The following is a 25,003-nucleotide window of genomic DNA, read 5'->3' as shown; positions in this document are numbered from 1 at the left end:
AAACGTGACACAGATGTTGTCTGGTCTCTTTCGCGCGCTTGTTCATCTGTCCACAGACAATCAGGTTTGGCACGTGGAGTTGCATGCAGATCAGACAACAAGACTGGCTGCAGTATGTCACCACGCGCAGTCGATTTTGACAGTGATTCAAAGGGTTATTTCATCGTCTGAAGAGGCCTCCCCGCATGTATTGTTCTTGGTTTCGTGTCAGTCAGAATTCATATTGACAAGCCGCAGAGCATCAAACAAATGATTTGATTTTGATCAAATGTTTTTCCGCGTGGTCGGAAAATCAACTGGTTGTGATACCTTTTGCATTCCTGTATTTATAAGACAACAGCGCCACATGCGTGTAGATGCAATAACAGTGCCATCTTAAAATCTTTATAAGAATATCCATTTTGGCATTGCCATTTAGCAATTCATTTTCTAAATGTTTGTTACTTTGTTGTTTTTACTTTACATCTTCTGTGAGACAAAATCTTGGAAACATCGAGAACATGATCTGCAATTCTACAAATGTACAAATTTAAACCACATTTTTGTTTCCATATTGTGAAGTCAATGACTCGTCAACCAAAAATTTTGAATGTTTTGAATGTTAGGCGTCAAATAAACAGGTACCTGAGGCAGAAAAACATTCCTTGAGCATCCATTTGAATCAAGGTACCGTATTTTCTGCACTATAAGGTGCACCTAAAACCATTCCATTTTCTCAATAGCTGACAGTGCGCCTTATATATGGATCAATATTCTAATTCCTTGGACGTGGTATTTTAATTGTTCTGTAAAGCGCTTTGTTACAGCTGCAGCGGTTGTCAAAGCTCTATATAAATAGAACTGTATTTTATTGTATTGTATTCCCTTTAGCGTATCTCCATCAAGTGGATGCATAACACACCTGCAGCCACTATTGTACCTTCTATTCGATGCGCCTTATAATGCGGTGCACCCTATATATGAAAACAGTTTTAAAATAGGCCATTCATTGAAGGTGGTGCGCTTTATACTCTGAATTTATAGGCTACTCTGGTCACATTTTCATTTAAAGAGTTTTTTTTCATGTGTAAATAAAATAGTGTATCTATGCTGCTTCGAGACTTGAAGGTGTATGAATGACATTAATAAAAGAATGCTTGTATATTTTAATACGTTGACAATCTGGAAGAAACCTTAAACATTTTTTGAACATTATTCATTGGGAAAGCCGAGTCTAAATTATTTGGAGCATGCAACTTTTTTGTTCCTTTGATTTGTTATTTTCTCTTGGATTTTGTTTTTTTTTTGAGTCCATTTCTTTGTTTCCATTTCAGTGTCACCCTGTTCTCTCTTTTCATCCTGCCAGTCGATCAGCTATTTGACTTGAAGGGTGTCTGCTCAATCCGTCCCTCGTTTTGTAATGAGTCCCTATATACCGTCCATTGTGTTTATTCATTCTTTGTCAAGATCTCATTGTTATTGTTGTATTGTTTGTGAAACAATAACTATCCGTGACTGCAGTTCTTCACATGACTTGTACGTGTTTTATAGTCATGCAAATGACTTTGGATGTTTTGGGAGAAGGACCAAACCAGCTAGGATGATGTGTGTTTTTGTGATATCCAGTCTAAAAGCAAAATAATTGGGGCTGCGCTTCAGGATCCACAGTTTATTATGCTGAAAAATGGGCACGGGAGCAGTCTGCTGCCTTTAGCCCAATTGGCAGCCTGGTGGCTGTTGCTCATCTGTCCCCAAGCCAACAATGAGCACATCACAGATCTGGACTCGGATTAAAGGACCTCACACTAACAGCTGGCCTGAGATTAGCCATGTCAGTGTTTACAGTTATTTCGTCAACTTGCTCACCGCTTTCTCTGCAAATAATGAAGTACTATATCATGTTAATTTTTGTCTCTTGTTGTGAGAGGGCTCAAGCTCATTATTTCCAAGGTCGTCGAATAGCCGGATTGCGAGGGAGGAAGTTTAGTCATTTCTTTGTTCATAAACCTGGCTGTCTGAATTGCAAAATGGTGAGTGAGTGAGTGTTTACACGATCGCACAGTGGAACCTCATCGCCCCATGATGGTCGATCCAAGAAAGGTTGAACAACACATTTTTCAGACCTGTCTGTCAACATAAATGTCATCTAAAGCAATTTGACAGCAAGACTGGGCTGTTCCTCTTCTTGATGCTTGGATGCTTTATGAATTTGAAGACTTTGAAGGACATCCCGGGAAGGTGTTGGCGAAAAGGTCAAACAAATGCTGCTATTTTACCGTCTCGATATAAGTAAGCGGAATGTCTGTTGGGTGGCCTTGTGTTTACCAGAGGGCCCGTGCAGGGATGTGATTAACAGAGATTTGGGGTGAATGATCTCCTAAAATGCTCACCGACATTGGCGTTGGTGGCTGGCGAGTTGATGGGAGGAGCATTGAGTTACTGAGACGTATCATGTGATACTAAAGCTCAGAAAATCACTTAATGGGAAATTTTGAGAAGTATCCCTGGTATGATTAGGTACACCTACACAAGCTAATTAGTGCTGTGTCGGAAAGTGAGTAAAAGGGTGATTCATTGAACAATGTATTTATTATTCTGTTGATAGTTTTGGTGGGTATAGAACTGCTTATCAAACATGGTAATGATCTTTTTTTTTTTATTAATATTTAATTTGGATTCATATGAAGAGCAAAATATTTGAAACATCACTTGGTATGATGCAGTGAGGTTCACCATGCAAACTACGATCATGACCCGTGTTGAGTGTACAGCTAAATCAGAGTGTAAAGGGTTAGAGCTTTCGCGTCTGAGTTTTCATAATGATGCAAAATGCATTCTATTAAAACAAACCTAAACATTGGACAATTCCGAAATTTGTCCTGTGATTGCCTGGCCTCTTGCCTAAATGCAGCTGGGACGGGTCCCATCTCACCTGCGCCCCTTGTGAGGAAAGGTGGCATAGGAAATGGATGCACGAATGCATTTGTGGTCGCTGATTCTGCTTTTGCAATCATAATAATAATAATAATAATAATAATACGGTAATGAATAAACATTCGAATGAGCTTTACCATGCCATTTGCTTTACCATATTTTGAGTTTTGCGTTTTACTGAATATTTCCATCTATTTAAATGTGTTAGTCTCTATACCATTGCAAAATGCAAATATTGTGCCCCATCTGCATGTTTCCATAGAAAGCTGCAGCCTGGATGCCGTGTAAACAGAGCTCAGCGCCACAATCTCTGGTGGCCTTCATGGAATGTGTTTGATCATGCTGGATGATGCAGATGCACAAATAATCTCGTAGATGCGTTCTTTTCCCCCAAATTCTAATTAAGACAAAGGGAAAATGTGATCTTAGCATGAACAATTACAGCAGTGTAAACCTTCGGGTTCCGTGAGGGGATTCATATAGCTTTCTTTAAAAGCTCCGTTCATTACAAAGTGATGACGACGATGATGACTACGGAACAGAGCAGCATGCATAATTTGGTTTTGAGAAGACGAGTACATGTAAGACGGCACTCTCTCCCGCGGGTGACCACTCCTTCAGTGAAATAAGGCAGATAAAAGGTTCAATTCTGATCCCTGACTCACTTCCCTGCTCATGTTCGACATCTCTGCAATATTGCCGTGAGGGTCTATCATCTCCTTTTGTCTCACGGACATCCGCATGCTCTTTCTATTTATGAACGCTGGAGGAATATGTGCATCGTACCCGTGGCCTCTCTCAAACACTTAGGTTAGCGGGGCAGAACTTTATTAGGTTGAGTTTAGCATTCTTAAATGGAACAGCGTGACCTTTGCATAATGTCGTGCAGACACACGCGTTCGCATTTGCAGGTGTAAGTTGATGAGATAGTCTGGGAGGCAGGCATAAGCAGATTTACATAGTCTTGGAAGCGGCGGAATGTGCTCTCTTGAAAAAATACACGGAGACAGGATTAATTAATTATAGATGTGGAAACGTGGTCTGAGGGAACGCTGTTACAGTAACTGGAGGGATGGCAAGCGAGAGATGTGAGGATCAAGATGAGGGGAGAGGGAAAGGGAGGAGGGGAGCGGGGAGAGCGTTCGTCCTATACCATCCACAACTTCCATTTTCATTACATGACAGGAGAATGGAAGTTAATTAAACATGACAATGCCGAAGCGTTTATTGTTAACCCCTCACGGTGGCTTCACATGCAAAGGCCATAGAATGCATACAAGATTGTGTTGTATTCTCGCCTCAAGTGTAAATCCACATCCAGTATGGAAATTGTGGGCAAATGACTATTTTGGGCTCTCCGTGGCACCAATCTGAAAGCAAATCGAAAAGGTTATAATCATTGTTTACTAACCACAACGAAATGACGTTTCTTGTCTGTGGCTCAATATCGGTTCGATCCGCAATGAGACTCGGGATATTCGGCGAGAATAATTGTTTATACTGTAGAAATCAAATTGCTTTGAACTGGTGAAAAGCGAACATCACCTCGAGTCTGCTCCTTTTCACCTCATCTATTTCCAACCTTCATGGTGACGCTAATTGGATTGGACACTAACGAGCCCAAAAAGCAAAGTGAAGTGGTGCAAGGTCTTTGCGATTCTTGCTTATACATTTGGGGATGTCTTATCCCCACCACCAATGGACATCCTGGTTTTATGTTCCTGAATTGCAAAAATGGACAGTTATTAATATCACGTTCGGAAATTGAGCTGTGTGATAAATAAGACTTTTTTTTTTTCACCATCACACAGTAATTGTCCTTATATGGCATTATCGGCAGTATCAGTTCTATGCAGCCAAATGTGTTTTTTTTTTTTTGTTTTGTTTTTCTCACAAGGCTACACTCCGTGCTTTCTCCGTGAATTCAGGTTTTGATTGTCCCCATCTCGTGTATTCTGCTGTTGCTGAACGCAGAATTATCCAGGATTAGGTGATGTACATCTGCTGGATTTGTAGCCTTCGGGGACGTTGGGTAAACGCTCCTCATATCCCGGCGCGTCACCGTCCTGACTGATTGCTGATGACTTTTTCAGGGCACAAGGATGTTAAGTTGTTGATGTATTCATATAAATAAATAAATCTCGATATCTGTTACTCCCCTGATTGTGTCGGCATAACTGTCTCTCTTTTTGTTCCGACTTCCTGAGCCGGGGATGATTTGTTGTGGTCATCAGCAAAGTTCGTGATAAGAACAGGGCAGCTGTTTTTGTCGCTGTTGTCATTTGTTTTGTTCGCTTGTTGTGTGGTCTGCATCAGCGTGTGTTTTATGCTTGTGACAGATATGGGACATCCTTGACTGCAGTTGAGAAAGTGACACACGCCTACAGGCTATCGTGTTAAAAAAAAAAAAAAAATCTTCAGCAAACTTCAGCCATGATTGAATGTACTCCTGTCATATGAAATCTCTCAACTGTTCTAATGCATTTTGTGAGACTGGATCGTCACAATACCTGACATTGGGCTCTGTTAAAGTGCATACATAGTCTATTCACTTTAGAAAAAAAAACAACTTGATTGCCGTGTAAACCTGCCAGCTTTGTTTGCGAGCCGCGAATCAATTCTTAGCATGTGATTCCCAAATTGAAATGCAGCCATCTGTTATGTGCGGCAACTCACAAGGTGTCTTCATCTTTCCTCTCCGCTCATACATTATTCTGTTTCTTTCTGCCTTTGCCGTGCTGCCATACAGCATAACACAGTTGGGTCGGGCTGGGGGGGCTGAAGCAGAATTCCAGTACTGGACCACCCACCTACCTTCATGCACATTTACGAACAGACACACACACACAGTCAGTCGGTCACACGTGAGTGTGCTTGGGTCTGAAAATCCAGCATGTTTTTTTATAAATTAATTGGGTTGTGCAAGTCTCACCCATCTGTTTTTTTCCACACATGGCTGTTTAGCATTTTGTACAAGGAAGTCACAATGTCCTGTTAATTATTTAATTTCACCCCTCCCACCAAATAAATAAATAAAATAATGAAATGAGAATTTCCTTCTGTTTAAGGGTACATGTAGCTGAAAAATAAATGGCACACAAAACAAAATGTGCTGTTTACGCCACATGATTCACAGTTGTGCAATTGAATAGACACGGACACAAAAGCAAAGCAAGGGCATCAAGACAGTGCAGACAAAGGACGGAAGAACATTCACCCAGAGCGGTAGACAGGAAACTGCATGCCAAAAAAATAAATAAAATTACAAAACCACCTCGGCAGAGGTCAACAGTAGAATTGATTGATTGAATTATTTTTCTTTCATGCTATGCAGATTTAATTTGTTTTAAAATTAGATTCTGAACTTTCTTTTGTATTTTTATCTGAACCTGATGCAAACAAACAACAACACAAACTATTTCCAATGTTATTTTTTTGACAAAATGGAGAGGCTTCAATAAATGAGACAAAAAAAACGTAAACTCTTTTAAAGTGACAGCAACATTTTAAGAGTATTATCTTCATTTTGGTTGCTACCTTTTTTCCATTCTTAAAGAGACGCTCAATGTAAACTTCAAATGCATTTCAGTCGACGCTGCAATTTTTTTATAATGCTTTTTGGACCATCATTTACGCGGACATTTTCATCTAAAAGCCTCACATTATGGCGTTGTTTTTTTTTTTTTTTTTTTCTTTTGAAAGAGACATTATGATGTAAAAATGCACAACAAGTTTGACTGATGCTTAAAGTGGGGCTGTCAATACATGCAAACTAGCTAATGGATACACCTGGCATTAATTGTACCAGCGAGGGTAACAAATGCAGTCTGGTAAATGCACTGTCTGGGTAGATTGTCGACCTGTTTTTAAAGCAGCGTCTACTTACTGTATATGATTCATTATGAAGAGCTTTCAAGCTTGCGTCAACATATAAAGTTGAGGCCATATGGAACTTTAACTCATTCAGTGCCAGCCATTTTCAGACCCTTGAAAAAAAAATATATAAACACCTACCAGGGATTTAATGTGAGAAGTATGAAAAGAAATATGTCTTTGTGAGCGAATGACAATTGTCATAATTCAGGATACAATATGGAGGAATAACCCAAGGCCCCTCTATAGTAAACTGTATATGCCCGGTGACACATTTTGTCATGTTTTTGCATGCCAATTTAGTTAATGAACAGGTGAATGACTGAAGCTGTTCTCTTGAATAATTGACCACGAGACAATCAGACAACAATGAGTGTGTGCTCCCCACAGTCTGAAATTACCACCCGGCAGCAACCTACACATCGGTGATTCCTCTAGTGGGGCTCGATAGATTGGAACACAACCCCCCACCTCATGGCTCCTGTGCCTTTGTTTGTACACACACCAAGCACCTCATTAAGCACCCCGCTCTCATATTTTTTTCTCCTCATGTCGCCAAATAAATGGAAAACTGCTCACAGCATGATCCGCTACTGTACACACTTGCATTCTTTCACCATAGCAAATAACAAGCAATCGCCACACAAAACGTACACAAAAACATGAAATACGAAATAAATGTATCTTTGCACATTATTGCCTTGCATTCTATATTTTATTGCATTCTAACGGCGCCCCTCTTTTTGTGGCCAGTGAGCGTTGATGTTTTTTTTTTTTTTTTTGCGAATGCCATTCATGTTCAGATAAGAAAGTGGCCCGACACAAGATATTGAACAGTTATATCAAATTATTGAAAATATGACATTGATTCCTCATAAAAGGTTGCTTCAAATTCCGGGAAGCACTTTCATTTTTGTTTTAATATTTTACAAAGACAATGATTTTTAAACTGAAATTATGTTAATTAACAATATGTATTTTGTGACAAACTCCTTTGGCTATTGCTGAACTGTGTTCAAACAACAAGACATGGCGGGCACATGACCACAATCGCACTGCCGTGAAGCACAAACTGCGACTGCTCCAATGTCCCCCACCGCACACACTTTTTAATTTGCCATAACTGATGACCAAGAAATTCTATTATGTCAGTCACTCACTTCTCGTTTATTAAAACATGAAATACGCATGTACATCATCAATCAAAATATGAGGAAGTTGAAAGTGTGTAATCGCCGCAAAGTGAGGGTAATCTATCTGTTTAAGTGGTCAAGCGCTGACAAAAATAGGACCTTTGACCACAACTATCTCATACATTTTAGCTCAGCTAACATTCTAAACTATAAATAACATGATACTAGTAAATGGTGCATATTACTGCCCGGATGCCTTCCATTGTGATTAGGTAAATTGCATTTTGAAAAAGCAAAGCGATGATCATTAAAAAAAAAAAAAATATCCGTTCACAGAAACATTAGTCCTCGTGTCTTCATTTTTCTCTGTTTTGTATGTGTCTTTGTCTTTGTTTCCTGGAGTTGAGACATGCACTGCTGTTTACGATTCTTATTTTCTGGAGCAAAGTAGTCGGATGAGTGGAGTGTGCCTTATGGAATGGGTCCCTCGGCCAGAAGAATACAGCAGGGCGTGTGTCTATGTCAAAGTGCAGTTGACCACCGAGGTACATTTTCTTGAGCACAACTGGGATGTCGTCGAGAGTTTGGCTGACGGGACTTTGGCTCCTTGCTGATTTTTGGTATTCGCCTTGTGTTTCGCCTCTCCTACTTTGACTTTGGGCTGCAATGGATCAGCAGAATAGTCGAAGGCAGTAATGGAAATCATGTCTGAGATAACAAAAGAGATTCTGTTTATTTAGGATGTATTTCTAATCGGTGATGCTAACTGTTTAACGTAATTCTGCAACTTTCATCACCGGTGAACTTGACAGTTGAGGACAGTTGATAAATTGACAACCGAAAGTATTGCGCACAAAGGGATAAGCTAGATTTGAACCTATACACATTGATCAGAAATTGCAGTTTGATGTAAATTTCCCCAGTGTGGGACAAATAAAGGATATCTTATCTTATGTGTTTCATTTATCACATTCAGTGTTACATTAGCATCTTATAATTTGGATGTTCATTGTCATTTTCATATTGTGATTCCCGAAACAAAACAATGGAAAACCAAAGCTCTGCTTGACCAAAATTGAAAACGTGTCAGAAGCTATAAACTACCGGTAAGTCGAAATACTTTGTTGCCAGAGATAAATGATCTCTCTCTCTCTCTCTCTCTCTTTCTCTCTCTCTCTCTCTCTCTCTCTCTCTCTCTCTCTCTCTCTCTCTTTCTTTTCAACAATGATTCCAGTGCTTCTTACAAGCATCTGACAAAGTAAGAGCTTTGCAAATTATATTTGGGAGAACAGCTTTGACAGAATTGGGAAGATCTCACGCTGGAAGTGAGCAGCCCACACGGCGAGTTTTCTCTAAACGCGCCAGTATGGCTGTTAAGTTGACAATTCTTAAAGACCAGATTTCTTTGAGTGCACTAAATAAAGTGCAGACATCCCTGGACTGTTTGTAGTACGGACCCATACAATTGAAAAAGCTCATAAATAGAATTCTGGTGAACTCAATATGTCACGCCTGAGAAAAAATACTATTTTTGCTGTTAATGTTCATCAAGATCTGGTCCTTATATTCAAATACTGACGCCACATGTGTCTTTAAGAATATTCTCGAAGAGAGTGTGATCTGATACATCTACTGCATGTGTGCCAAGTTTACCAATAAATCCCTTCACTTCACTCGTTACATCACAACCAAGATAAACAAAATGATGTGATAGATAGATAGATAGATAGATAGATAGATAGATAGATAGATAGATAGATAGATAGATAGATAGATAGATAGATAGTTTGGGGGATGTGGTGCCATTTATCTCTGGTAGGACACTGCTCGCAGGGCTGTAGAGATGCAGTGTTTGAATTATTAATGGTCAATTTCCCCACTCGCTACTCTCAACTCCCATTCGCCTCGCTCTTTTTGCATTCTTCTTGCACTTTAGGTATCTCTTCTTTCTACGTTGCAGTGATAATCCTGCCAGGCTATACATCTCCCGTGCCTACAGTTACAGCTATAGGGGGAACACATTTTATTTGGCCTACAGCCCCGACCTAGAAAGTAGAATAACGCGAAGTAGGAACTCAACCTCAAAGCAAGTGAAAACAGTTATGAATGGTCATAGTTTTATGTGTTTGTCTTATTGGTAATGAGCAAGGAGATCATGTCAAATGTGACAAAATGGACAGACGCTGCGACTGTGTTGTGATCGGGCGAAATGTCGTAATGAGTCAATGGGCACAATGATCAAATATCATTAGATGGGAAATTTATTGAAACACGACATGATGAAAATGTATCCGCCCCCCAAATTTAAAAATGTCCCCAGCTGCTTTCTTCCTGAAAGGCCACTGATATGTTTTTGTCAAAACCACACCAAAGTGAAATAATTACAGCATACTTGATATCCACTTGTGACACTCTGATTGAAAGGACTCAATGGGGAGTGGGTCAAGTTAGTGCCTTTCTTGATCTGACCCATGAAGCAACTAGCAAAGAAAGGAAAAAAAAATGAGAGAAAAACAAAAATTGCTGATTTAAATTGGACACTGCCACTGAGACTCCCTCAGTAGAAGAAGTTCACCCATTCACGTCCAGACTGCTCAAGAATTATGCATACCACCATTTGCTAATTCAAATTATGACACACCTTCACATATCGGTGATACTTGATGTCCTCTTTTGTATCTCAGTGTTACGAGATGACTTCAGACAGAACCCGCAGGATGTGATCGTGGCCGTTGGAGAGACGGCCACGCTGGAGTGTCAGCCGCCACGTGGGCATCCTGAGCCCACCACCTACTGGAAGAAAGACAAGGGTCGTCTTGATCTTAAAGATGAAAGGATCACAGTGAGTTACTCTTTGAAACTTTTTTTTTTCTGTAAATCATATAATCAGTTATACAGAGCTCTGTCGAGGCTCAGTAGCACATTCAAATACAGCATGCTAACACAATGTAGCACCCTATTGATGGGCTAACAAAAATTAGCATTGCGCTCTGGGAGCGACGTACCTTCAAATCATGAATATTCACACACATAGACCATCGAAACACACACGGACAGATTGTTTAACAGTACTCACAGGCATATATATGCTGCCTGCGCCGTGAAAAATGTTAATAGAAATGGTGACTTTCTTCTTCTGATCTTTTCACTAATGTACTCTTTGTGTGTTCTATCTGCATATGTGCACCACACTACAATATGCCAAGGTTCTCAGCTTTCTTTTTTTTTTTTTGACAAAGAAAATAGAAAAAAAAACCCAGTTCATTTTATTGCAAGAAATTCTACCATTTTTATGCTTTCTTTTCAGATTCGTGGAGGAAAACTGACCATCTCCAACACACAAAAGACTGATGTCGGGATTTATGTGTGCGTAGCTACCAACATGGTCGGCGAGAGGGAGAGCGAAAAGGCTCAACTCTCCGTGTTTGGTAAGAACTCGGGGATATAAAGGTTCAAAAAGCAATAAAGGGTGACTTTCTCAGGTATTTCCAGCTCACCGTCACAGACAGTATTTATCCGCGTCTTACGAGTACATTTTGGTTCCGTTATATACGTGCGCTCTTCCTCACTTCCAGAGAGACCGGTGTTTGTGCAGCGGCCAGTGAACCAGGTGGTCTTAGTGGATGAGAGTGTGGAGTTCAGGTGTCAGGTCCACGGTGACCCGCCTCCAACTCTGCGTTGGAAAAAGGAGGATGCGGATATTCCCCGTGGCAGGTGAGGGAAACGTGTGAGTGTGTGTTGCACTCGCTTAATGAAGGCTTGTGTGCACATTAATGCGGTAAAAGCGATGACGTGGAGTTGCCGAAGCGAATCTAATGAGTCCCTCAAGAAGCAAAGAAGCAATTGGACATGTTACTCTTGGACTTTCATCAGTGTGGCAGAAATCATTTATTAGCCACGGAGAATCTCATTATTTGCTGTGTGAGCGTCTGCGCTCATAGCAGAACAAAGTACCCCCTCCCCACCCCTCCTTTGATTACTTCAAACTCTCCAAGCGCCACTGTTTCTTTTTATGTTGCACATGAGAGTCATTTTGGCGCAGCGATAGCCCCGACGTTATAGGGGCCTTCTGTGTTGTTTCATATAAAATAATCCAATACACGACCCGCAAGGAATAGCGTCTATATGAAGTCAACATTCTCCCATCAATACAGACAGCCAGAACTTGACTGTTCAAAGTTTTGAAGACGTTTGTACAGGTGTGCAACATTTCATTGTTCAAGCACACTATCCGCGTGAAAAGAAAATTGAATTATTAGCAACCGCTGAGCACTTTGCACTCCAGAAATGGAAAATGAACGTACATCTTATAATGAACGCAGGTTTAGCAGACACTTTCCAAGACATGAAAAAACAACAATTTTGCGATCAATTTTGATTTTATTACTTTGGCCTGTTTGTATTCCTCTGCTACACTGCAATTTGATTATGACATCAAACTTCACCCGTCACGATAACACTCACCTAGATACGTAAGCTACATTAACTGCACAGTTTAGCCAGCGAAAAGCTGGTCAAAATAACGGAGCTTCATGTCGGTATTGAATTTGATTGAGAAGACAGAAATGGACAAAATGGTGACAGATTTTTGAAACATTCAAGCAAACGATATGACTGGGAATGTGTTAATGAAGCTAATGCGTGCAAAAATGGAGACTGAGTGCAAAATGGCCAATATCATGTTTGGTGATGTCCCCGCCCTTTGATGAAAGTCCTGTTTCTCATCCTTCCTTCCGCTTGTTTTATTTTTTTCCCGAACCCGTCATCCCCATGGGAAGTGTGTATCTGGGTCAGGGATGTTCTGTGAATGGAGTCCTCACCCAACTTTGGAACGACCCTACGGTCCCTTCCATCGATATTTTCCACGCCCACCCCACCCCGCACGCTCTTTCAAATATGACTTTTCTCACCCCTTGTGCCATTTCTCTGCCTGACTTGTCTTCTGTGTGGAAATCAGCATGGCTGGCTGCACAATTTCACAAGATCTCTCATGCCAAAGAGACCCCAGAGAGAGGTGGAGCTGACTCCTTTGCCCCTCCACTCATTCAGAGTTGAGCCCCCTCTTATCTGACGCTGCTGAGATCTCCCTCTTGTTCTCACTGAAGCAATTGTGCCCTTATAGTCTAGAATTCTGCACTGGTGGCTGCACATTGATGCATCAACACTATGAATTAGTCATTTCTTACTCGTCTGCTCATTCGTCGAATTCAGTTTGTCAGAGTGTGCCACTCCTTTTCTCTCAGACAGTTTGTCCGTCTGAGTCAAGCTCTGTGCCCTTATGGCTTTTTCTCTCTCTCTCTCTCTCTCTCTCTCTCTCTCTCTCTCTCTCTCTCTCTCTCTCTCTCTCTCTCTCTCTCTCTCTCTCTCTCACACACATTCACACACATCGGCATGGCACACTGCACATCCCACGCCACAGTGGGTGGTTCATCATTATAAATATTGAAAGAGTGGAACAGTCAGGGTTCCAGCTGAAAGCACCTTTAATTTTGCCGTGTCTTCGTGATGGCGTAATTGCTCTGCTCATTTTGTTTCTGCGCGTTGGGGAGTCTTAATTGCCTCAGAAAAGCGAGGTGCCTTCAAACAATCGACAATGACAAAACCTTTGAAAATGGGTTTTTAATACAACCTTGGTTCAATTTTAGGTTGTTGGTCTGTTTATAATTTTGAGAAGGAAAATAAGCCTCCGCCCAGGAGGTTAATTTTTTTTCATTGATATGGTTTTGTTTTTGTGAAACTTCATCTGGTTTCGATACGTCAACCAGCATTTCATTTCCGAAGGTTAGGACGGAAATTATTCATCCAGCGATGATGGGATGATGAGTTCGGTAAAATTCATCCACCACTCATGGGGTGGATGAATTTTTTTTCTCTTTGCAGGAGAAAAAAAGATGTCAAATCTTTACTGATTGACTTGACTTTTACGATCGTACGTTTCTCACAATTTATAATGTTGTGTTTTTCAATTGTCCACATTTTGAAGACATTTAAAACTATGTGCAGTAGTCACACTGCTTATAGGAGATTTCATTTTAAATGTAATTTTAAATTGAGGCTTCACAGTGTTAGTCACCCCTCTGTCGCCAGGTATGACATCAGATATGAAAAAGAGGATCTTTTGTTGAGGATAAAGAAAGCCGCCGTGAGCGATCAGGGGACCTTCACCTGCCTCGCCGAGAACCGCGTGGGCAAAGTGGAGGCTTCCGCTTACTTGACTCGCTCTCTCTCTCTCTCTCTCTCTCTCTCTCTCTCTCTCTCTCTCTCTCTCTCTCTCTCTCTCTCTCTCTCTCTCTCTCTCTCTCACACACATTCACACACATCGGCATGGCACACTGCACATCCCACGCCACAGTGGGTGGTTCATCGTTATAAATATTGAAAGAGTGGAACAGTCAGGGTTCCAGCTGAAAGCACCTTTAATTTTGCCGTGTCTTCGTGATGGCGTAATTGCTCTGCTCATTTTGTTTCTGCGCGTTGGGGAGTCTTAATTGCCTCAGAAAAGCGAGGTGCCTTCAAACAATCGACAATGACGAAACCTCTGAAAATGGGTTTTTAATACAACCTTGGTTCAATTTTGGGTTGTTGGTCTGTTTATAATTTTGAGAAGGAAAATAAGCCTGCGCCCGGGAGGTTAATTTTTTTTCATTGATATTGTTTTGTTTTTGTGAAACTTCATCTGGTTTCGATACATCAACCAGCATTTCATTTCCGAAGGTTAGGACGGAAATTATTCATCCAGCGATGATGGGATGATGAGTTTGGTCAAATTCATCCACCACTCATGGGGGGTATCAAAGTATCCCTTAAAATTCCAGGAACAATCTTTGCAGGAGAAAAAAAGATGTTGTCAAATCTTTCCTGATTGACTTGACTTTTACTATCATACGTGTCTCACAATTTATAATGTTGTGTTTTTAAATTGTCCACATTTTGAAGACTATGTACAGTAGTCACACTTCTTATAGGAGGTTTCATTTTAAATGTAATTTTAAATTGAGGCTTCACAGTGTTAGTCACCCCTCTGTCGCCAGGTATGACATCAGATATGAAAAAGAGGATCTTTTGTTGAGGATAAAGAAAGCCGCCGTGAGCGATCAGGGGACCTTCACCTGCCTCGCCGAGAACCGCGTGGGCAAAGTGGAGGCTTCCGCTTACTTGACTATCAGAGGTGGGTAGCTTGCGCTCTCTTCAGTTCCCTATTTTATTGTAACTCCCAACTCACACAACAATCACTCCTTTATTGCACATTTTACCAGTGTTATTGCCCCCCTGATGAAAGGTTGAGCCTTGCCTCAAGCTTTGTTTTCACATAACGGAACAATGCGCTTGATAGCTTTACATTTCAGACCACGGATTGCGTATGAACGCTCTCCGTGATAAGCGGTTTTAATTGAAGTGTTTTCATGAAGCCCGCTCTCTCCATATTTTTATTCACTGACTCGCCAATCTATGTCATTGCCTTGAAGAGTCATTTCATCCATTTGGGTTATTTATTTTTTTTTTTTTTTATTGACATGGATGCAATGTTCTAGATGATATTGAGAGGGAAATCGGCACAGCATGGTAGTTACCGGTAATAACAGCTATAGTTTCTTAACGTATGCAACCCACTTCAACAGTAAGAGTTAAGGCTTAAAAATTAGCACCTTTCAGTTTAACAGGACGGCGACTAGCCTTTGTGCCTCAAAAGTAATTAGTAATGTCCTGTTAGGAATTGGTTCATGGCATTGGTTCTTGTCCTTCGACCTAACGCGGCACAGCATGGTAGTTACCGGTAATAACAGCTATTGGTTCTTGTCCTTCGACCTAACATGGTGATTGAGAGCCATCGGTGCCTACACAAACACCATGGATGCAAACCCAACGCCATCTCATTCATTTCTGATTTTCATTATTTGGCTTTCTTTCCCTCTACTCCTCTGCTTTCGTTCTCTCTGTGTTGTGACTTAATCTCACCCCCACCATTGTTGTCACCAGTTCGCCCCGTTGGTAAGTAACAGCTGTAACGGCCACTGTGCATGTGTTTTTTTTTTTACCCCCGTTTGGTTTTATTTTTTAATTTATTTTTAAGTCACGTTTTGAGCACGGCTCTGAGGATCCATAAACGACCTTCATCAAAATGATATTTTCACTGGCACATGTGCCTTGTCTCTCAATCACTGACTTTCCCAGTTAGGAGCCACTGAGAATCCATGGATGTACTGTGTCACTTTCGGCCTTGTCAACATTTTGACTTTGACGAGTGAGGCACCCTGATAGTATCCGATATTCTGGAAGACGGCTTGTGTGATTAGCTAGTTCGAAGAATACCCCTTGTGCATGACCAGCTAGACATGTGATGCGAAAATGACTGGAAATAAGCTACTGTACTGCATGCTACTGTAATATTCAGAGGCGCCCCAGTTTGTGGTGCGACCCCGTGACCAAATTGTGGCTCAAGGACGAACGGCGACCTTTCCCTGTGAGACCAGAGGCAAACCTCAACCCACCGTGTTCTGGCAACGGGATGGCAGCCAGGTGAGATTTTGGCACAGTGTTTTCTGTCATGTGCATGCAGCTCGTGATGGGTGATATATTGTTGGTATCATGCTAAGAAAGACATCAATATTGCAGAGGGGCGGATATTGTATTTAACAAAGAAATGAATAAAATTAAAATCTTTAACTGATCAAAGCAGGGTGACATTGTGAGTGGTTTTTGTGGCTCACACAGATAATGAAGTGGTCATTCATCATCAGTGGATGCTGTTCTGACCAGCCGGCTCACATTAGTGTCATTAGAAGTAATGAAAGCAGGCTAATGTCCTTTCCTGCCAGCTTGTCTGCTTGGGGTGCAGAAACGGACAAAGCTGATGCCTCAACTATCCTAAGTGCAGCAGAAACACTGTGAAGGACATTCTGGTCCGTCAGAAGAGAGGGATTTAGATGATTTGCTCAATGACGGTGCATCATTTTGGGGAATGTAAATTCTTGAGAATCCCTTTGTACTTGACCTTAAATGACTTCTTGAATAAAGCAAAATTTTTAACAAGTTAAAACAGGTCCGGAGGTAATCAGAATGGGATGTGGTGAGTTAAAAAAATGAACTCAGCTCTCCATTGAGAACAAAACTTGGCCAATTTGTTCCTAAAAATTTGATTACATTTTTTTTTTTTTACATTTTTACAAATTTCTTATAAGAAAGGGTGCATGACTATTTCCAAAGGACATCATGAATGTGACCCCCAGCTTGACGTGTCATGATTGTATTGCAAATATATATTTATATATATATATATATATATATTTATTTATTTATTTTTTTTGTATAATGATGCACATGCACATTTCACAGACCCGTAACGACGTACCTTTATTTCAGAGTTTTACTTTCCAACTTCACCCCCCGTAGGATCTTCTGTTTCCCAGCCAGCCAACACAAGGCGACAGTCGTGTGTCTGTGTCTGTGAATGGAGAATTGACCATTTCATCAGTGCAGCGTTCAGACGCAGGCTATTATATCTGCCAGGCCCTCACTGTAGCAGGCAGCATCTTGGCCAAAGCCCAGCTGGAGGTGGCAGACGGTAAGTAAGGAGACCAAAGCATGCACACCCACTTCATCTAACACATCAAAGTTAATGAACACAATACACAGAACAAAGCATTGGCATTTTGCATTTCCTCCCAACAATACATTGATTGCCTCCTTTAAATAATTTATTTTAGATATCTTAGATGACTTATTTCTTTATTTTTACCAAGATCTACAAACAAAACAATACAGACAACAGCACAGAATAGTGTGAGCATATTTTGATTCCTAAAAAAGAAGACGCTTGGCCAAGCCTCCAGATATTGAAATGAAAGAAAATAAAACGATCTCTCTCTCTCTTGCTGCAACAGACGCGTTTTGGCTTTTTGGACAAATCTTAAATGTCAGCATTTAGTGCGAAACTGCTTCCTTCCCGGTGCCGTCGACGCCCTTCTCGGCATTTGTGTCTTTTAATGCTTATGGAGACAGACAGACTGAAGCGTGCAGGGGTGATTTCAATGTAGACTAACAGAGCATCGAGTGCTGTCCGATGATGTTTGGGAAATGTTTTCAGTCTTAGAACAATCCATTGATGCACTCCATTTGTCTCAAATATAGCATTTGATACGTTTGTGATGAACAGGCTTTACAGAATATAACGAATATATTTGAATTATTCTACGATAATTTGTTTTTGCTACATTTGGCACACAAATCAAATCTCCCATTCATGTACTTGGAGTCATGTTTGTTGCTAGGTAGATTTGTTCCCCAGCTTTTACTGTACAAACTTCAACATCTTCATTCATCAATAATGAGCTTGACGAAAGCATCTTCGTAGCTCCACCACCTGAAAAAAAAATGCAGCTGAAAGCCTTTGAAGACAATTGGCTTTGCAGTGTTACAAGTATTAAGAGATCCATTTATGTTGAAGGAGAAGTTTGCAATTTTAAAATTGCTCAAATGAAGCGAATGTCGCCTCACCTTAACTGATACTGTTTCGGATCAACGCTACTTTCCTCACAACATGGACTGTGAACAAGAGTTAGCAACGGATGCTATCTCTGTTATTCGTAATGGAAAGGTACACTAAATGTTACCGGTTAGCTGTTTTATTTCCCCATTAGAAATTCTAAGTTAAAAGTTTAGCGTGGTTTCATTGCGAGGCTGTGCCTGGTCTCCATGTGCCCATGTGTGCACTGCACACGATTCACCGTCACTCAGCGCTCCCGGAAATTGTAATGTCAATGTACAAAATCCCAAATTAGAACAGCCAACTACGGGTATTTGTCTCTCTATATTTGCATCATTTTTCAATGTATTCACCATATTTAATCCCTCAAACAGTTCATCCACAATGCAGAGTTAAGCAGTAATACGTGTATTGATTAGGAAGTGCTTGAATAGAGGAGTTAATCAATTGTAGTCATGTGTGTGACGGGTCGGTGCAGTATTCAATCTGAAACCATTTATCATGATGTCCTTCCATTATCGCCAAATATATACTTCGTTTAAAATGGTCTGAAACAATAACAATAGCAGATCAGAGCGTGCATACGGTACTGCTGCTCTGCTTATAATTTTGTTCTCCTTATTTTACAGTCATTGTGAGAAAAAAAAAAAAAAAAACGGCAAAGGGAACCTGTTGTAAGCATTTGTGAATATGGAGACAGACCTGATAACAGTTGAAAGCAGCCCGGGGAGTTGTTACAAGGCCTGGAAAGAGCGCCAACACTCCAGAAATGACTGTTGCACCGTGCAGAAGCTGTTTTCTGGATGATATAACACACTTTAAAAAGCTTTTAAAGCGATGCATTGTTGTCCCCCTTGGCATGCTAATTTACGGGTTTAATATGTTGCGGTGCAACGGAGAAAAGGGCCAGGAAGTTGGAAGCGTCATTGTAGAATGCAACCGACAAGCACGGGGATGTGTTGAAAGTTGGTAATTAACACCACGGGTTAAGCATCATTAATCCTCACCTAGGAATTAAAACTGAACGGTGCGATGCTGTGCCATGAGCACACTGTTCCACTCTGGAAAACAGTCGCTTCCACTTCCAACCAATCCGTCAGTTTGAGTTTTAACATATTGGGACTGCAATTATTGTAATCACTACTTAGCACCTTCTGATAAGGTCATGCAAAAAAAAAAAAAAAGCAACATTTTAAAGGGCCAATGGCAAGTCACCAGCTGATGCCAAGACGAAGCCTTCAAAATTATAGTTCAAGAAAGGTTCCAATTATCTATTCCTTCATGATTATCCTCAGCCCTGAAGGACCGCCCACCGCCGATCATCCGTCAGGGCCCCTACAACCAAACACAGGCATTAGGGAGCGTGACAACGCTCAGGTGTCAGGCTTCAGGAGACCCACAACCCACAATTACCTGGCGAAAGAACGGGATCGGTCTGCTAGGAAAAGACTCTCGGTTTTCCCTGCTGGAACATGGCAGCCTTCAAATACAAAGTGCCAAGGTGAGTAGCGGTGATTCATTTGTCCTCATTATTTAAACATGATTTATATTTCTTCTGTAATTGAGTCAACTCTGAGTTATTACACAAAGAACCTCTCACAAGAGTATGCCCAGAAGCACAAGTCAGATCCAATTGAATATATCAACCAGCCGGGTTTTATAAAGTTAATATTGCTCAAGTTTTGATTGACACTGTCAGAGGAAATCATTTAACAATGTGTTTGTTGTTGTGGTTGCGCAGACATAAAAACGATTCTGCATCACGCCAAGAGCCGTTTCCAATAATTTCACTCGGAAGAAGTAACACTTACATTTGAATTGAATTTACAGTACAAAGTATGTCTCAATTGACTCTTAATTTACTCCAAAGTGATGCAGTCGAATTGAACCATAGATTCAGTTTGTTACAGGCACATGACACCATACAGCCTCCTAAACACGATAATGGCTACATTATATATTACTTTATACCTCAAATGTTTTTCAACAAAGCAATAGAACCCATTCATTTTCTCAACACCAGATTTAAACTGTGTACGTATACTGTAGCTATGTCTGTGAAATCTCATTTTTATGATCTCTCGAGAGATGAAAGAATAATTAAGAAAACAAAGCGCTTTATCACAAATCAAAGTGGTTCCCGGCGTTATCAAGTCGAGCTTTTGTAAGATTTATTTACATGCGCATCGCTGAAAAAAATGCGCATCCTGTTAAACATTTCATCACTTAGAAATGTACACTCACAATCTGGATGTTGATGGACTTTTGATTTTTGGACCATATGTGATGACTGTTGATGGAGAAAACTAAATGAACAACGGCGCCATTTAAAAATGATGATGGAGAATATATGAGCAGAAGTCAGAGAAGACTGGAATTCCTCTGGCACCGGTCTGATTCAAGGACTCGAGGACAGGGACTGTTAAAGGCAATCGAATGGGGCGAATATAATGGAGGGGCTTAAATATGCAGGGTCCCGCCTCTGTGTCAAAGTGCTCTGCCTATGTCGCTCACCTCCACTATCTCTTGAGAGAGAGCCCGACTGCCTGTGCTCCCAGAGGCTTTGCCAATATGAACAAGATGATCATATCACTGCTTCAGTATTTCCCGTGTCAGCACTCCTGATGATAATGTTGATGGTTCTGGGAATGGAGGACGACTATTATTGGACGAAATCAATTAAGGAAATTAATGTCAGCTTTTACTGGGCTCTTCCTTTTTTTTTTTTTTCCATTGGACGGCTTTAAGGTTTTCTTTCATCCACTCTCAAGCTTGTCTCGAGCCAAATGCAGGGCCAGTGAAGGTTAATGCCTTTTTCCTGTACGACTAGCTGCAGACCTCCTTCATACGCCCGGACTGATGCAAGAGCTTGTCGCAACCATCTGGGATCATAGTTGCAAAGACGATTGAATTCACGCTCGCGCCACCGGAGCACATCAGAAAGCCATGTTTTTTTTTTGCGGTCTGAAGGAGCAAAGAATACATCCGTAAAACTAATATTGCTTGAAACTGTTATCTCTACCACACAAGTCAATGCCGCCCATGTTTTATTGTTGTATTTTTTTCGTGCAATATGTCATTAAAAATGACTGCCATGAGACAAATGTAGTACCAGATGCGTAAATGTATTTTCTCACCCATCCCTTGGTTGTATGTATACCTAGAATGTTATAAATAAATGTTATTATATACCTGGAGATAATGTTATAGTATTTTTTTCAGACTGTTTTTCATAATTCAAATTTCCTTTTCAGCTGTCTGATTCTGGCTTATACACGTGCGTGGCCTCCAGCTCCAGTGGAGAAACATCATGGAGTGCTTACTTAGATATCACAGGTACGCAGCGGTAAATTCTACTCCTCTGGAACAGTTGCTATGTAACTTTACTTCATTTGCATTTTATTTTTGATGGTATTAATATGAAAGTTTTTTTTTTTCTTTTTTCTTTGTCAGATTCCACTGACCCCATTGACTTCCTGTCTAACAACCTGACAGCCCTACCGGGGCCGCCCTCCAAGCCAGAGGTCACTGATGTGACCAAGAGCAGCATCTCGTTGTCATGGGAACTGGGGCCAGAGGCTGGCTCCCCGGTGTCCTCCTATGTCATTGAGGCCTTTGGGTACGTCTGTGACCCATGGCCTGAAGCCATGTTTAGTGACCCCAAAAAAAAGCAGATGGGAGGCAGTTTTGTTGAAGAGCAAACAAAATAAATATTCCAAGCAGCTAACATTAAAGTATTCAACAAAATTGATATTTACTTGCAGGATTTCAGTTTGAATGGTCTTTTTCTGACATTTAAGGATCACTTCAATCAGTATGTGACAAGTATTTATTTAAATTCCAGTCAAGAATACTATAAAGTCGTTTCATCTTGATTGCAGAGTTTACCCTGTGATGAGGAAAGGAACACGCTTGAACGATTTCAGTCTTTTTATTTGACAGGATCTTTTTTTTACCCCACAATTTGTTTTTGTTTGGTTTACCTGCCTTTTGGTGTCTGATTCAATCTTCTGCCTGGAATAATAACACACACAAAAAAAAAATGCCTCCAGCTAATGGAAAATATCCTTGCTTTTCAAACAGTCAGTCAGTAAGTAACAGCTGGCAGACTGTGGCAGACCATGTGAAGACCACCGAGTTCACCGTCAATGACCTACGGCCCAATACTGTCTACCTGTTCATTATCAGGGCAGTCAGTGGTCAAGGGCTAGGAGACCCGAGCCCCATGTCTGAGCCCGTGCGGACACAAGGTACCGAGAAAGACAACACGAGAAAAGAGTCCCGGAACCTTCGAGATGAGCATCACAGTTTAATTCGAATTACTTGGTGATATTTTCTGTTTTAGACATTAGTCCCACTGCGCAGGGAGTGGACCATCGACACGTACAGAAGGAGTTGGGGGACGTGGTGGTCAGCATGCATAACCCCGTCGTTCTCAGCTCCACTTCAGTGCAAGTCACGTGGACTGTAAGTACTCATGGTTAGGATACAATTCATCAGAACAGTGTTTTCAGTTTGCAAACAAGTACTGTGAAGTATTTTCTTCATTCTGCCTCCACGAATAAAAATGACTCAGATACATTGTTTTTCGCCATTCGCAACTTTCTGACAACAATCGCTTCTTGAATCCTATGTCAAATGAAGCAAGTGCAACAAGTACACGAACTGACTGCTACAGTCATACTGTAATACTGTACGATCTCCCCTTTCAACATCATATTGTTCTCTTCTCTCAGGTGGACAATCCATCCCGATTTATTCAAGGCTACCGTGTTCTGTACCGGCAGACATCCGGGCTGCCTTCTCCGGGACCATGGCAGATCGAGGACTTAAAAGTCTCCTCACAGAGGGACATGACTCTCTTGGGCCTGAAGAAAGGAATTGTCTATGAGATTAAAGTGCGACCATACTTTAATGAGTTTCAGGGCGCAGACAGTGAATCCATGACGGCACGGACTATGGAAGAAGGTAAATAATTTTGACAATAGGACGTTTCTTCATGTAATGTAGTCTTCGTAATGTACGTGTATGAACATGATTTCTGTGTAAATGGTCTAAATGAAAGATACAGTATTGACATTGCCTTAAATCTTTAGTTGCCTCTTTTTGGACCCCGGAGGCAATATGTCTGCCCAGAAACATCATTTAGACTGCTTGACATGACTCAACCTTTTCTCGAACACACACACACACACACACACACACACACACACACACACACACACACACACACACACACACACACATAGACAAATATATACTTTAAGTTTGCTGCAGTTTTTTTGTTCAATCTAAGCCCAAGGTCGACCCGCAAGCTCTATCAGTCTTCTGCTCCTCTTAATCAGCAAACAGATTTAGCTCAGGTTGTTAGGATTAATGGTGACCTGATGCTGGAAAATGATAGCTGACAATCCTTGGGCAAGAATCCAATCATAAATCCCCCCCCTCCCACCATGTAAAAACATCAGTATATATGATAACTGTGCTCTAAACAGGCTATTAGAAGAAATAGGTGCATTTAGTCGCATTTGTTTCGACTCAAAATCATTTTTGCCCGTTGACGGTGGATTCAATAAGAAGTGGTGTTATTTCCAGTGGACAAATCTGTTGGCAGATTTACAGACTTCTGGCGGGTGTGATGATAGGGAGTGTGTCCCCAAATGTAATTGCAACCTGGCCAGGTGCTGCATCAGCCGAACCAGGCACAAGTCCAGCTCGCGCTGAAGAGCTAGTCAAGATAAGGCCAGTCATGTGAAAGAAATCTCCAACTTGCAGAATTTCTGTTTCATGGCAACACATGAGAGGGTCTATCTGGGATTGTGAACATGCGCGTCTGCAAAAAAAAAGAAGAGAACCTTACCTCACTGGAGCCCAATTAAAATGGCCACACGGGATTACTGGAGGATTTTTCCGACTGAAGTAGCAATTTTACTTTCTCGGGATCCTGGAAAAGGTATTGGGGAACAGCAAAAAAATGTCCATTAGACTAGAGCCAGAAACGGATTGCACAGCAGAAATCGTAAGGATAAAACACATTATCTGCCACAGGCAGATATTCAAAAGGATGCTGCATTTGAGGAACCTTGCACGGGGGTCTCTGAGGACTAACAGAGCAAGCACATGGTGAAGTGCTGAACTCTAAATCCAAAGTCACAGTTAAAATTAGAGTTTGTTACAGCCACATGGCTGATGTCGGCAGCTCAGGAAGGAGAGAATGTGATGCATGATCATTAACGTCACAAATGCCACATGTGGGGGTGGGGGCGTTTGCTCATTCATGTCTCAAGTATCGTACGCGATGCGCTCATTAGCGGAGCAAGCTATGTTTACCAGATTGCATCCTGCAAAGCAGCAAATTAAGCAGCTTTAGCACATTTTGTTCTTGTGGCACAATGGGTACCATTTGACTGGGATGCACTGTGCTGTGCATCATTTAGATTGAAGTATTTATTTACAGGCTGACAATGTTTTAAAGAACATGCACATTGGTGATGTGTTACTGATTGAATGTTTGAATGTTGATATAGCTAGCATTGAGCATGAGTGAATATTTATTAATTGACAGACAGACTGGTGGTCCAACCATTGGCTATATCTCTGC

The 25,003-nt window shown here is 41.1% G+C and overlaps 1 protein-coding gene across 1 annotated transcript in view; it reads left to right on the top strand.

Moving 5' to 3' along the window:
* Nucleotides 1–25,003, top strand: part of LOC109508966 (roundabout homolog 2-like) — a 63,304-nt gene that overhangs the window by 24,601 nt on the left and 13,700 nt on the right. The window contains exons 3-15 of the mRNA XM_019858907.1: nucleotides 10,604–10,761; nucleotides 11,227–11,347; nucleotides 11,495–11,633; nucleotides 14,951–15,087; nucleotides 15,897–15,908; nucleotides 16,312–16,436; nucleotides 17,310–17,481; nucleotides 19,698–19,903; nucleotides 21,657–21,738; nucleotides 21,856–22,021; nucleotides 22,486–22,652; nucleotides 22,748–22,869; nucleotides 23,139–23,370. Of these exons, the coding sequence (XP_019714466.1) occupies nucleotides 10,604–10,761; nucleotides 11,227–11,347; nucleotides 11,495–11,633; nucleotides 14,951–15,087; nucleotides 15,897–15,908; nucleotides 16,312–16,436; nucleotides 17,310–17,481; nucleotides 19,698–19,903; nucleotides 21,657–21,738; nucleotides 21,856–22,021; nucleotides 22,486–22,652; nucleotides 22,748–22,869; nucleotides 23,139–23,370 (1,839 nt within the window). The remainder of the gene's footprint in view (nucleotides 1–10,603; nucleotides 10,762–11,226; nucleotides 11,348–11,494; nucleotides 11,634–14,950; nucleotides 15,088–15,896; nucleotides 15,909–16,311; nucleotides 16,437–17,309; nucleotides 17,482–19,697; nucleotides 19,904–21,656; nucleotides 21,739–21,855; nucleotides 22,022–22,485; nucleotides 22,653–22,747; nucleotides 22,870–23,138; nucleotides 23,371–25,003) is intronic.

The sequence above is a fragment of the Hippocampus comes genome, unplaced genomic scaffold (assembly GCF_001891065.2).
Source record: "Hippocampus comes isolate QL1 unplaced genomic scaffold, H_comes_QL1_v1.1 scaffold230, whole genome shotgun sequence".
Classification (NCBI taxonomy): Eukaryota; Metazoa; Chordata; class Actinopteri; order Syngnathiformes; family Syngnathidae; genus Hippocampus; species Hippocampus comes.
This window is presented reverse-complemented; position numbering and strand designations above follow the sequence as displayed.